General features: G+C 45.2%; 1 protein-coding gene across 1 annotated transcript in view; it reads left to right on the top strand.

The window, feature by feature from the left end:
- LOC135393004 (uncharacterized) overlaps positions 1-12,823 on the top strand; it is a 204,616-nt gene that overhangs the window by 68,406 nt on the left and 123,387 nt on the right. Inside the window, exons 3-6 of the mRNA XM_064623605.1 lie at positions 4,461-4,484; positions 4,640-4,669; positions 4,800-4,838; positions 5,127-5,153. Of these exons, the coding sequence (XP_064479675.1) occupies positions 4,461-4,484; positions 4,640-4,669; positions 4,800-4,838; positions 5,127-5,153 (120 nt within the window). The remainder of the gene's footprint in view (positions 1-4,460; positions 4,485-4,639; positions 4,670-4,799; positions 4,839-5,126; positions 5,154-12,823) is intronic.

The raw sequence follows: 12,823 nt of genomic DNA, 5'->3' as shown, positions 1-12,823 counted from the left end.
CAGTGAGCGTCCTTCAGAGCAAGCGAGGAAGAGAACATATTTCTATGGCACAGAGTTTTCCTGCTATTTGGGATGCACTGTTGTGTATGTGTTTTGAATGTCCCGAAATATAGACCCTGTGTGACCAAGCGCATGGGCGCGGAGCTTGGTTTGAGGACTGCGTTTGACTTCTGTGCTACTAATAAAACGTCCTTGGTTGGATCCCCTGCTGTAAGTCGGTTACTTCAGTAGTGCTAATGACCAGTTGGTCGAGGAGGGTGCGCCGAGGTCGAGAATGTTGGCAAATTCTTCTCGTGACACCTTCCTCTTCCCCGGAGCAAGACGGCGCGGGCGAATAGGCGTTGAAGGTCCAGTAGTGAGGATATGGTGGACAACGTCACGTTGCACCAGGCGTTTCCAATCGGGAGGTTTTGTGAGAACTGGGAACTCCCGAACGGTGGCCTCGTAGTTCGTTCTTGGTTGCAATAATAACAACCAATTTATTTTTAAGATATGGTATGAGAGTTTCATCAGCAGGGTGGTACTCTACCGTATTGCTTGTGGTGATGTGGGGAATGATATACTGAGCCCTTTCACTTAAATACTGAGTCCTCTTGTGTCCAAAAATGTCAAAACAGCTTTGAGGGCAGGACGTTGGTGGGCTGGATTTTGCCGCGGACCAAGCAGTTTTGAGAGAGAGAGGGGTGAGAGTCCACCTGATTAAGAGACCCGCAGATTGCGGTTCGGGAAGGTTGGTAGTGTGAGCAATGAAGAAGAATATGCTCTAGATCTCCTACAGCGCCGGAGTGGCAGCATCTGGGTGTGTCAACTTTTCTCAAGCGGTAACGCCACAGAGCTGTAAAAGCCACATCGAGTCGCATTCGATGAGTTAATGCAGCATCTTGACGAGGGGAGTTTCGTGGCATGCGGAAAGCGAGAGTTGGATCAACTCTTCTCAGCATTCATGGGTGAAGAATGTCAGTCGTCGAAGAATGGAACGACCACCTCCTCTCAGCAGCACAATACTCGTCCGTCTCCGAGACGAGACAGCTGCTTCTGCGGCGTTCCTGCTGCTGCTGCTGTGCATTCCCCACGAAACCACAACGGCTGGAACTCACTGGAGATTCAGCCTGTGCCCTGTTTCGTACAAGAAGTGGCAAGCTATTAACACATCCGCAACTAGGGATGCGGACGAGCCTCGTATGCAAGCATTTTAAATACCTTGGAGTGAAGATTTATAGTCAGCACAGCCCATTCCCGCGGGCTAAAATCAGCGATGTGCTGCAGAAAGTAAAGGATGGCATAGTGTTCTGCAGCTGTTGATGGGGTTGGATGCGTAAGGCGTCGTCCCGATGAATGCCCAGGCGGACTTGCCATTTCTAGATGCGCCATCTGTACACGCTACTGCAGACGTAGAAAACTTCTCGCCTTGATTGAGGAATGTGGAAGGTTGGCCCAATCGATCAATCTTCTCCAGCTCATGTCGGCCAGGAGTCTGAAATGGGCCAGGAAGTGAGTTCCGATAATGTTGTGCGAAACCTGAAATGAACCGAAACGATGAAGAAAATTCATCGAATCTCCCGGCGGAGCCCACGTTGTTGGTAGACAAAAGCGTACTATCGACTGCCTGGCTGGAGTTGGTGGACTGACACCGGTTCTGGTGTTCGCGTGAGGCAGGGACAGTAGCCACCTGCGCGCCGGTGTCGATCTGGAAGCGCACGGAAAGCAGCGGTCCGTCAGATAGAAAAGACGAGGACGACTGGAAACCTTGTCACAAAAGCTGGCCCCCATCAGTTGCTGATGGTGCCATTTCCTCGCGGGGAACAAGAAGGCTTGCATATGAGCCAGGTAGGCAAATGTTTTGGGGTACCAGTAGGCATCGGAGCTAACAACACTGGAGCCGTAGAGATCGGCTGTGACCACGATTGCAACAATCAGAGATACTGCGCCTAGGACATGGGGATCGGTGGAGCCGGATGTTCGCTGTCACCAAGGCGGAAAGCGGACACTTGGTCTCGCAAATCGTGAAATTCCGAGGATGGAGGGGCAAGGTCGGAGGCGGGACTGCTGAAACATTGAGAGGAGCAATGCTCATCATCTTGTCGATTATTTCGTTCGGCAAAGAAAGTGGGATGTACTGTCATCTAGTGGGTGCAGGACAGACAAGCAGCCCAACTAGCACGCGCAGTAGGCCCGTGAACGAAGGACTCTTGCTCCTTTCGCCTTCGGAACAAGCGTGCAGCGTAGTTCGTTCCTCTACGATGGTTCTGTTAAACTACGACTGGAAGGTAACTCTTGTGGGGCTAAAACGCACAACTGATCAAACAGCATACAAGTCTTAATGTCCTTAAGAACACGCGCAATTAAAATATGGCAGTCGTCCAAAATGCCAGACAGCGGAGACAATTGAACCATGCAGATGTGATAACCAATTACGTTACGCGGGCATCTGCTTTGCCGACAACAACATAAGCATCTGCTGAAAACGATGGAAAATAACTGCTGCCATCTAACTGTTTGCGCTGCCTCATGCTTCTGTTTTATGTTTTTTTTTTAATTCCGTGTTAGCGCTGCGAAGCAAGTGTGGGTATGAGCGGCGTACGGGCGTGAACAGGTGGAAAGGGGACATATCACGAAGGAGTGGGGGACAGGGGTTTAGTATGCGTCCTGGGCCGACTTCAGGGGAACTGTGCCGACATTTGTCTGGAAAGTCTTCGGAAAACCCAGGGACAGCACAACAGGTGACAGGATTCGAACCCCGCCGCACGTCCCAATCTCGGCGTAGAAAGCGATCATCCTAACCAATATGCCATAGGAGCTGGTCAGCTGTGTCTGTGCGTGTGTGCGTGCGTGCGCGCGCGTGTGTGTATGAGAAGAAATCTAAGAGATAATGTGAAGAGACAGAGTGAGCGTCCAGCTACGTGAATGAGGTCCCTGGGCAAGTCGTCGGGAAAGCAGGTGCCAGTGTAGTGCCATTGGGTGACGCACTTGACCGGAGATCAAGAGATGCGTGGCTCGATTCCCGTCGCTGTCTGGTTTTTCCGATCTCTGCCACACTGACTGTGTCCAAACCACGACTGTTATTCTACAACTACTACCTCCAGACTGAGGATCAGTCATTGTTATTACAGCATGTTCAGCACTGTCTTTCTCTCTGTTTCGCTTGCTTGCCTCTCGTTTTTCTAGACACAATAGCACTACAAAGAGTTTGTTGCGCGAGAGAAATGGAATGACTGTTGATGATGACCAAGGATGATGAGATTGTGAAAGCGAAGCCAATTTGGCATTCAGTGGGACAACAGGCGTCAAACTTATCAATGACCCCAATCTATGGTATACTTGGACGTTCCGCATTGCAACGTGCGCTCCAACTCAACAGCATTCCACCTTGTTGGTCATGGCGTTCGGGAGTGGCAGTGAAGCTTCAGACAGCGGCCCTCAAGGCTAAGATTATGTGTTGACCTTGAGAGAGTGCGTGTATTTCTCAAGGAAAAAGGTTTCAGAACAAATTATGTTTGCGCATCGATGCGCCTCGAAACTTTGCTACTGAACGTAGAATAATACCTGACCTTTCTGAAGATAATGACGCCTCCAGATCCGCCTTGTCATTGGATTGTTCACCGTTGTGGTCTCGCTTGGTTTGCTTGCTATGCTTGCTTGGTTTGCTTGGTCCCGTTTGCTGTTCCGCAAGAGTAGTAGGTCGACGACTGTGATGTAGTGACATGACGGGCTTGCTTGTTTGCAATGTTATATTTTTCTTTGGTAGCATATTTGCATCCTAATTCATCTAATCTTTCGTACGCGCGTACTTTTTGCTGCTCGAGGGGCACAATCCTAGAGGGGACACCGGTAGTGGTGGTGATGATGTTGGTGAGCTGCTGCAGATACAAATAGCACATTCAGTTTAAACTAACTTTATGTACTTGATTATATCCACCCGTTAGGCATTCTTGAAACACTTCACAAATGAAACTCCTCCAGACCTTTCCTTCTTTTCCTTGTTCTATTACTTTCTCCTCCTTACTTCATACGAACGCTGTTATTATTTGATTGACCAGTATTTTCTTTATTTCTTGCAGGATAACACAATGAATGCATACTCTAAAAAAAAAAAAAAAACACTGGCATGCTTCTGCGACCTCCCTCATAACCGCTAGCCTTCTTACCTTTCTAACCGGCTTTGTTGGACATATGCATTCATCTAATCCACTTCTGCAACACAGCAATACTTGTAAAGGACGCAGGCTGGTCGCATTAGTTGTAAAAGCCTAGTTGAATTAACACGTCATCCCTGGCCCTTTAAATAGAAAGTCAATGTGAGGACGACGCGTAGAAGAAAAACAGTATCTGTTCGAAATATCGGCGGCTCTCATATGCTTGCTCCTCCCTCAACATTTGCACTTGAATGATCGATGTGTGATTCTGTACTGTATCAACGGGGCAACCCACTTCTTCTGAAACAGCCCAACTTCTCTTTTCAGGTTCCAGTGGTGTTCGACCGATTGGTAAGTTCGTATACCGCATAAGAAATAAGTCTTAGGTTTTTGTTTTACTATAGAACTGCGATCACACGATTGCCGATTTATATACTGTAATCAACCTGTGCCTTTTTGGATATGGAGTTTGAAGAACCTTATTGCTTCCTAAAATTAAATCACAGATGCCAACAATATTGCACCTGAAAAGATGGGTAAGTGAGCGATGGCTAAAAGACGGGCAAGTTCAGCATCTTAAAATAAAGTTGTCCCTGTTGATGGCGTTGTGGAAAGCCAGTTTGACTGACGTTTTACGTTTTATTCTGTCTCACTCTGCATCTATAGTACCTCAAGCCAGTGGAGACAGAGCTGCGCAAAACATGTGTATGTAACTACGTTAATGAACAATTTTTCAATCAATTCCAATTAATTCCCAGTTAATACGTACTCAAGGTCAACCACTATGCAGAATCCTAAAATTAACATTCCTGCAATATGATATTAGCAGGAGTCCCGTAGGCAGGTACAATGATGCCATTCGAAATAAATGTTGGCCACGGGCGTGTTATGTGGTTCTGTATAGGAGTATACCTTAAGTGTCGTGAGGTGCGGCATATTGGTATTTTGGTACTGAAACCTGTAACGTAGAAGCTTTAAAAGAGTTCATTTCAGACCAAGAACTGCAGGCTAAACTGAAAAGTAAGTAGGTTCCCTATAAAGGTAAGAGTGCAGTGAATAGACCCACACATGGCCCTAATAAATAACGTGTTGTGCCGTAGCATGATATACTGTACACTGTTAGAAAAAAAGGTATAAAGAAGGTATAATAATGGGCTATTGTACCTTTTTTATACCTTCTGTTGCAGATATATACCTTTGGAGGGTATAAAAAAGGTACAAAGTGCCGATTTATACCTCCAACCATGCACAAGGGTATAAAACAGGTATGAGGCAGGGATAACGTAACACATTTATACCTCATTATCACGTGTTTATACCTCGTGCATAACATACAACCGAGGCTATACCTCCTAAGGTATAACTGCAGGCTGTTTATACCTTCATCGTTTTTATACCTTTACTTGTACCACGTGTTGAATCACATAATTTTCTATTGTTAAAGCGGTGTCATTTAAGATAAGCACTAATTTGTTTAAGAAACACAGACTTCGTTAGAGTTGCATCTACAATCTATAGGTTGAGCTTATGACTGCTTTATATGTGTACCTGAAATAATTAAATCTTGCCGTTCTCACCCGTATGGTTGTCCGCCAGGCAAAGGGTGCTCTACAGTTTGCCAAGTCGCCAGCCGTATATCAGTATTTGTTGTCCTTTAGGTGTCGATATCTGGATTTGATCGATCCAAACTGCCAAGCTCGCGCAACGGGTATTCCTCTTTGAACCTTTTCTTTTTGTATATTACTTTATTTTATATTTCTTTTTATATGAGCCATTCGTGTGGTGTACTCGAGCGTTACTCTCAAATAGTTTGCATGTGTGAGCGTGGTGAAAAAGAAAAAAAAGAAAAACGCTTTTCTTCTCATCAAATGTTATTTCAACTCCCTCTCCTAAAATTTTGTCGCAAACTAGATTAGAATATACGTCTGCAGAGGTACAGGTTATGTGAAGAAAAGGTATAAACTATATACCTCCACTAGGGTATAAACTATATATACCTTTCCGGAGGGTATAAGTTTATACCCTAAAAGGTACGAGTTATTGCACGGGCGATTTATACCCTAAAAGGTATAGATTTTTCTAACAGTGTATATGCGGCGGTAGGTGGCACCAGTAATAATTCGTGCTCCATAACTTAAAAACCCGAGAGTACATACTCAATGTCGTCCCCTTTATTTAAAGGCAAAAAAACATGGGCAAAAATTTTCTGTATTTAGAAGTGCTAGCTGTTACCTTTTGTTTTCTCCTGAAGGAAGGCTACATGATCACCTCTAAAACTATCAAAATAACCTTTACATTTAGGGGACTTTTTCCTCTAAAATATACCTTTCCTCCTCTCTCATTTTTGTAGCCTTTATTTAGCAGGCTGTTTGTACCCTGTGAGATAATCCTTCTATATTGCCTATTCAAAATCTGTATACAGCTCCCGTTACACTCCAAAATAACACTGAGTCTATCAAGCACTATCAGAGCCATCTTTGCGGCGGTTGCGAATATTATTTAAACAGGAGCTTTAGCTGGCAAGACCCAGGGATCCTGTTTAATTAATATTTCCCAAGCACTGCCAAGATGGCTCTGATTGTGCTTGGGGACGAGACTCAGTGTTGTTGTGGAGTGTAACGGGAGCTGTATACAGATTTTGGATATAAGCCGTAGAGTATGTTCCCAGAAAAAACAAAACGAATCCGATTGCCGAACAATTTGGCACCGGTAAACATTTCCTCAACCATTACCTTGTTGGTTAGTTCACTTGGCATACCGGCCAATGGATGGGCAGCATGTACAACTCACTAGTACAACAATGCAAACTTCAAACTGGGAACTCCTGAAAACTTGAACGTGAATACACGAAGGTTGCCAAATAGTACCTTCACTAAGGGTTGATTCACACGATGCAACTTTTTGCTGCAACTCGGTTTCCGCTATAGTTGCACGCAACCGAAGTTGCACCAAAACGGTCCCTTTCATACGGCGAGCAACTCGGAATGCCGTAGTTGTTACCGAGCTCGCCAGATGGCGCGAAAAACATCATTGTCATCATTTTCGTCCAACCGCACTGCGACTTCTGCTCGTTACGAGTTCAATCCGTTGCGAGTTGGATAATTTTGCATAATTTCCACTGGTTAATGATAATTTCATCGTCTCGCGTACTGCCGCTGCAATAACTGACACATGGAAGTCTTCCTGATTGGTCGCGCTTGCAAGGCGGAGCCGTGTGATTGACAGGTTGCAGCTAGAGTTGCAGGAGAAATCGCTCGTGAAGCGATCGGCTCTGCAACTCCTGCAACTTGAGTTGCGCAACCAGAACTTCGCGTTCACACGGTGCAACTTGGTGGCGCAACCTGGTTGCGCGCAACTAAAGTTGCATCGTGTGAATCGACCCTAAGGCGGTTGTAGAAGCCGGTACATAAATAATAAGTATTAAAACAATAGCAGTAAAATAATCTATGGCATTCTTAATGATTCTTTCGCGAGTGTGATAGAGTGTGTTAACCATGACGAAGAGAAGTGGGCGTCGATAACATTCTTCGTCTCGAAAAAAAAAAAGAATGAATAGAGAGAATGTCGCTGGTGCATGTTTTAAACTGATGCACCCGACCAATGGCCCTCTCACACAAATCTTGTAATTTTGAAAATTTTTCATACAAAAATAGTCAGCACCAACACACGCGCATCCATCAGCCCGTTTCAACGTGGGGAGCCTTCCAAAACGAGAGTTTCCTGGTCTGTGGTCACTGGTGCCGAATTGTTCCGCCAAGGCATTTTTTTGAAGAATTCCGCTGCACACAGTGCTGCCAGCATTGCCTTCTCGTTTGTTGCGACAACAATAAGAAAAGGCACAATTAAGTTGATCCAAGAATATATTATCAAGTGATATACATATCACAAAATTGTGAAAACTACACAGAACTCGGATGGATGAACTGAAATTGATCACAATCACAGCCACAGACCTTTTGCGAGCTCCTACATTTGGAGGATGGTATAGTCAAAACTCATTGTCTCACTAGCAACACAATGTCCTTTTGGCGTTGCCGGCTTCATCAACGTCCATAAACTAGCCAGGACATGGACAGTCGGCACTGCACATGCCACGGCGAATGCGTGAATGTCTGTGTTTGTCACCGGCATGGCGTGGACGCCTGAAACAGACATGTGGCGATGTCTTTCTCAACAACGCATAACGAGTAATGCTTACCTGATAGCTGTGAGCGCGGTGTTGTAATGGCTAGAACAGCGGATAAACTGCTAGGTAAAAACTGTTTGCCAATTGATGCGCGAAACACGCAACTAACCGTGTATTCACACGAGCGTGTTTTCTGACGGCGCAGCGACTGAAGGAGCGAGAGGGTAAATGATAAGGCGCTGAGGCTACGCCCCTCTGGAATGCCTATACAGATATAGTGTTCCAATGTGCTGTGAGCTCAGATGCCGGGGATAACGTTCGCGCTGCGGTTGAAGGTTGCTGCATTAATTTTATGTGCACGGCGCTTGGTACGCTATGGACGACAGAAAGCGAAAATTGGTGGCTTTCGCTCTTCTCATTGACGATAGTGAATGCTGCCATGAAAAGAAGTGGCTAAGGAAGATATGAACGAAAGAATGGGTGTGCAAAATAGCCTGGGTGGGTGTGGGTGTGCGGTCTGCAAAATAGCCTTCTACGGGAGCTACGAGACGAGGACCCATGCACCTACCGCAAGGTTTTGAGAATGGATGCGGCCGCTTTTGAATACATTCTGCTTCGCATAGCCTTGTCCTCCTCCTTGTCCTCTTTCTGCAGAAGGCAGGTCTTGCTCCAAGACCTATCTAACAGTTTGCTCCCCCTGACGAACTCATGCACCCTCTACGCACCCAATCCAGTAGTGGTATATAAAAGATCTTATAACAATGGGCCGCTCAGGTTACATGCGACACGCACACGCACGATAAGATATATCAGAAAACAATGGAAATCATGTATCGATAGTGTGAACAATGGGTTCCCAGGTTTCAATAACATGCTCCGCCAGGATAAGGTAACGGTTAACTCAGGTAAACAATGGGAACTCACGTGTCGATAGTGTTTGATGGGCACCTGGATGCACGTTTAATGAATAACGCGCAATGACATGTAAGAACACGCAAATGACATGTAATAACACACAAATGACATTTAATAACAAGCAATAACATCTGATGACGTTTAATAGTATTTTTCCGATCGGGTTGACGTCACGATCAGTCCGTCACCTAGTTTGGTTGCCGCGTCAGAGCGCCAGGTAGTTTTGGTTTCGGTTCCCACCAAGCGCCCTCTAGTTTTCAAGCTTTGGCCGTCTGTAGTTTCGGTTTCGGTTTTAAATGAATGGACGCCAAGCTTGGTTGCTCGTGTAGTTCCGTTGTAGGAAGTTGCGCATGCTATGTGTAGTTCTGGTTTCAGTTTCGAATTCCTAGGTGTTGCCAGATGCCCTCTGATTTCAAGCTATTGACCGACTGTAATTTCCGTTTCAAACCACAGCACGCTAGTTTCGCTGTGACAACGTCAACGCATTTTCTGGTGATATAAATTAAGCGTACGCGTAGAAATTTCATCAGAAAAAGAAAAAAAAACATGGTTGACCAGTTCTATGTAAACCTGCTCTCAAATGCATCTTTGGATGTGTTTCCCGACAACACAATGAGCAAGTTCCGAGCAAAGCTAGCCCATCCACAGAAGTTAGAGGGTAGGTGGGAGGCCGCTTTAACAGAAATCAACATCCCTTTTGCGATTAAAAATGTAACTGACACAGTCAATAGTATATCGGAAACGACATTCCTTGGTTCAACGATTGAAGCAACAGAGAAGGTCAAGTTCAACGCTAATGAAAATATTCTCTTGCCTTTGAGACAATTTTTAGCAAAACATTTGCAGAATAAGACAAGAATTATACGTGGTAGCGGTCGAGATACAACTTCCTCTGAACTATGGATTGGAAATGAGCGCAACCCTTGCCGCTAAGCTTGGCATGGCTGAAAAGATAATCGGCTGTGGAGAGTTGGACAGAGGGTCACCCGTGAAGCTACTCAAGTACCAGGTGGATACGGAAGAAACGATTAACATAGTTACCTATCGTTCACGAACGGTAAAGTATTAAGTTCCAGAAGGCTACTACGAATCGGGGATGGACCTCGTTAATTCCATTAACCATGCCTATCGAACAAAACTTCATTTGTCGCAAGATGCTCGTCTCCTCGTATGTAACCCATACAACGGAATTTGTCACCTGGAACGCATGAACGATGGCTATGTGACCTTTCATCCTTATTTGGCTTTGATGTTGGGCTTCGGAAAGAGGACAACTTTCTCAAGTTATGCAGTCGCCGAACGAGACGTGTGTCTATTCCCTGCTCAAAACTATATTTTCATATACTGTGATGTCATCGAGAACGAATTTGTGGGTGACGTGACAGCACCACTTCTTCGGTCGATACCGTTCAGAGTCCAGGGTAGGAATGATGTGATGTCTTATTTATTCACAAACCTCTACTATAAATATGTGTCTGCGAAGGAATTGACAACCATTCAAATCGAGTTGGCAAACGAGATAGGTGATTTCATTCCATTCATTTCTGGTTCTGGACGTGTCGGGTTGACGATCCACCTACGTAAATGTATATAACAAACCCGCCATGTTGCATAGCACATTTTCGTGCAGGAAAGCGAGAGCATGTACCACACTATTCTGCTCCCGAGCTTTATCAGATTGGAGGAGGCATATTTGGTGACGTATTGAGGGGTTTCTTGCCCATACTGACCAAGAAGGTAGCGCCATACGTTGGAAGAAAGCTCCTTGATACTGGAAGACATATAGCCGAGGAAGTCCAGCAAGGAGCATCATTTCGAGAAGTCGTCAAGAAAGGAGTAGACCGCACAGTGCATAAAACTCGTGACGAGGTACTTCAGAGACTCACAGGGAATGAAGAAAACGCAAGGCCGTTAAAAAAGCTCGACCTGCGGAGAAGCGGAGGAAATCAGACTTCTTTACTTGACAGAAAAAAAAATGTCTATTGCAGTAGTGCACAAAGATTCCTGTCTGTGTACTACAAATCAGCTGGAACTCTTCTCTCTTCCACCTACAAACTTTGCTTTGGAGAAGTCTGAATACGTCGAGTTTTTCCCAGTATCTGCTCCGACATCAAGCGGAGTGATCGAGTACAATGTTCCGGGACTCGGTGGAGGCTTCTTTGATCTTCAGTCCAGCTTTTTGCATATTCAGTGCAAGATCATTCGAAAGAATTGAGATCCAGCGGTAACTACAACAAGCACTTCAACAACACCTGGTGCAGTCATACCTGTCCAAGCGTTTGGTTCATCCTTGTTCCAACACGTACATATCTACCTGAATTCAACCTTGGTTTCGAGTTTCGAACATTATGGTTACCGTTCCTACTTGGACATCATTACGAATGCCAACAATGTAACTCAGACACACACCCTTTCAGCAATGTTATACGAGCCAGACCCTTTAGGTACGAGTGAGGTATATACTCCCACATCTGATTCAAAAGGAGTTTTCGCTCGTTACAAGCGAACCAAAGGATCGGCACTGTGTGACATGTACAGCCCAATCTTCAGCGACATATGTCAACAACAGAAGCTCATTCTTAACGGAATCGACATAAGAGTTGTGCTACGTCAAGCGTCGGACGATTTTCGTCTCTTGCAAGCTGATGGTTCAACAGAAAAGCACACTGTCGAATTTTCACGTATCGTGCTCTACCTCCGACGTGTTCAGTTATCGCCGAGTATACTTGTTGGTATAGAACGAAGACTTCAAACAACACCTGCAGTATACCTTCTCCGAGGACTGGAAATTAAGTACAAAACCATCGCCCCTAACCAATCTCAGGTGATATTTGACGACTTGTACAGCGAGCGAGTTCCCTCCAAGTTAACAGTATTGATGGTCAGGAGCGATGCCTACCAAGGTAGAAGACCACGAAACCCATTCAAGCTTGAGAACTTCAAACTAAAACGAGCACTACTGGACGTTGGTGGACAACAGTACACGGATGAGTTCGACTTCCAACGAGACATCTATTCCAAAGCCTATATACACCTGCTTCACAAACTAAAACGCAAGGATATACCAATAGCTCCAGCTGCGTATGCAAAAGAGACATTTATGCTTTATTACCATCTGGCTCCAGATGCAGAAGTGAATGCCCTTTGTCCTGTTGTTCAAGCCAACGTTCGTCTGACCCTAATGTTTCCTGCCAATCTAACAGAAGCAGTTACGGTGTTGTTTGTATCCAAAACACCTCGTGTGCTAGAAATCAACAAAGGTAGACGAGTGAAATTTGTCTGAAAAATAAACATGGAGGAGTGGCAGTTCTATGCGGCATTCAGTAGACACTACTGCACCAGAGAACTGTTTCGGGGAACCTTTGCATGCAATGAAATCGTAAGACAGGAAGCCATACCCGGGATTTATGTGATTAACACAGCTCCAAGGAGCAGTAACGGTGAACACTGGACCATGACTTATGTTTCTGGTGACAATGTGGTTACGTATTTTGATAGTTACGGCATTCAGCCCGTCTACAAAGAATTCTACCAATTCATTCATCCTACCAGGTCATTTTACTATAACAAGAAAATACTTCAGGCTATGGATCAGCTACATGTGGCCTCTACTGCCTGTATGTAGGCAGCATGTTGGCTTGTGGATTCT

This window comes from Ornithodoros turicata, chromosome 4 (assembly GCF_037126465.1).
Source record: "Ornithodoros turicata isolate Travis chromosome 4, ASM3712646v1, whole genome shotgun sequence".
NCBI lineage: Eukaryota > Metazoa > Arthropoda > Arachnida > Ixodida > Argasidae > Ornithodoros > Ornithodoros turicata.
This window is presented reverse-complemented; position numbering and strand designations above follow the sequence as displayed.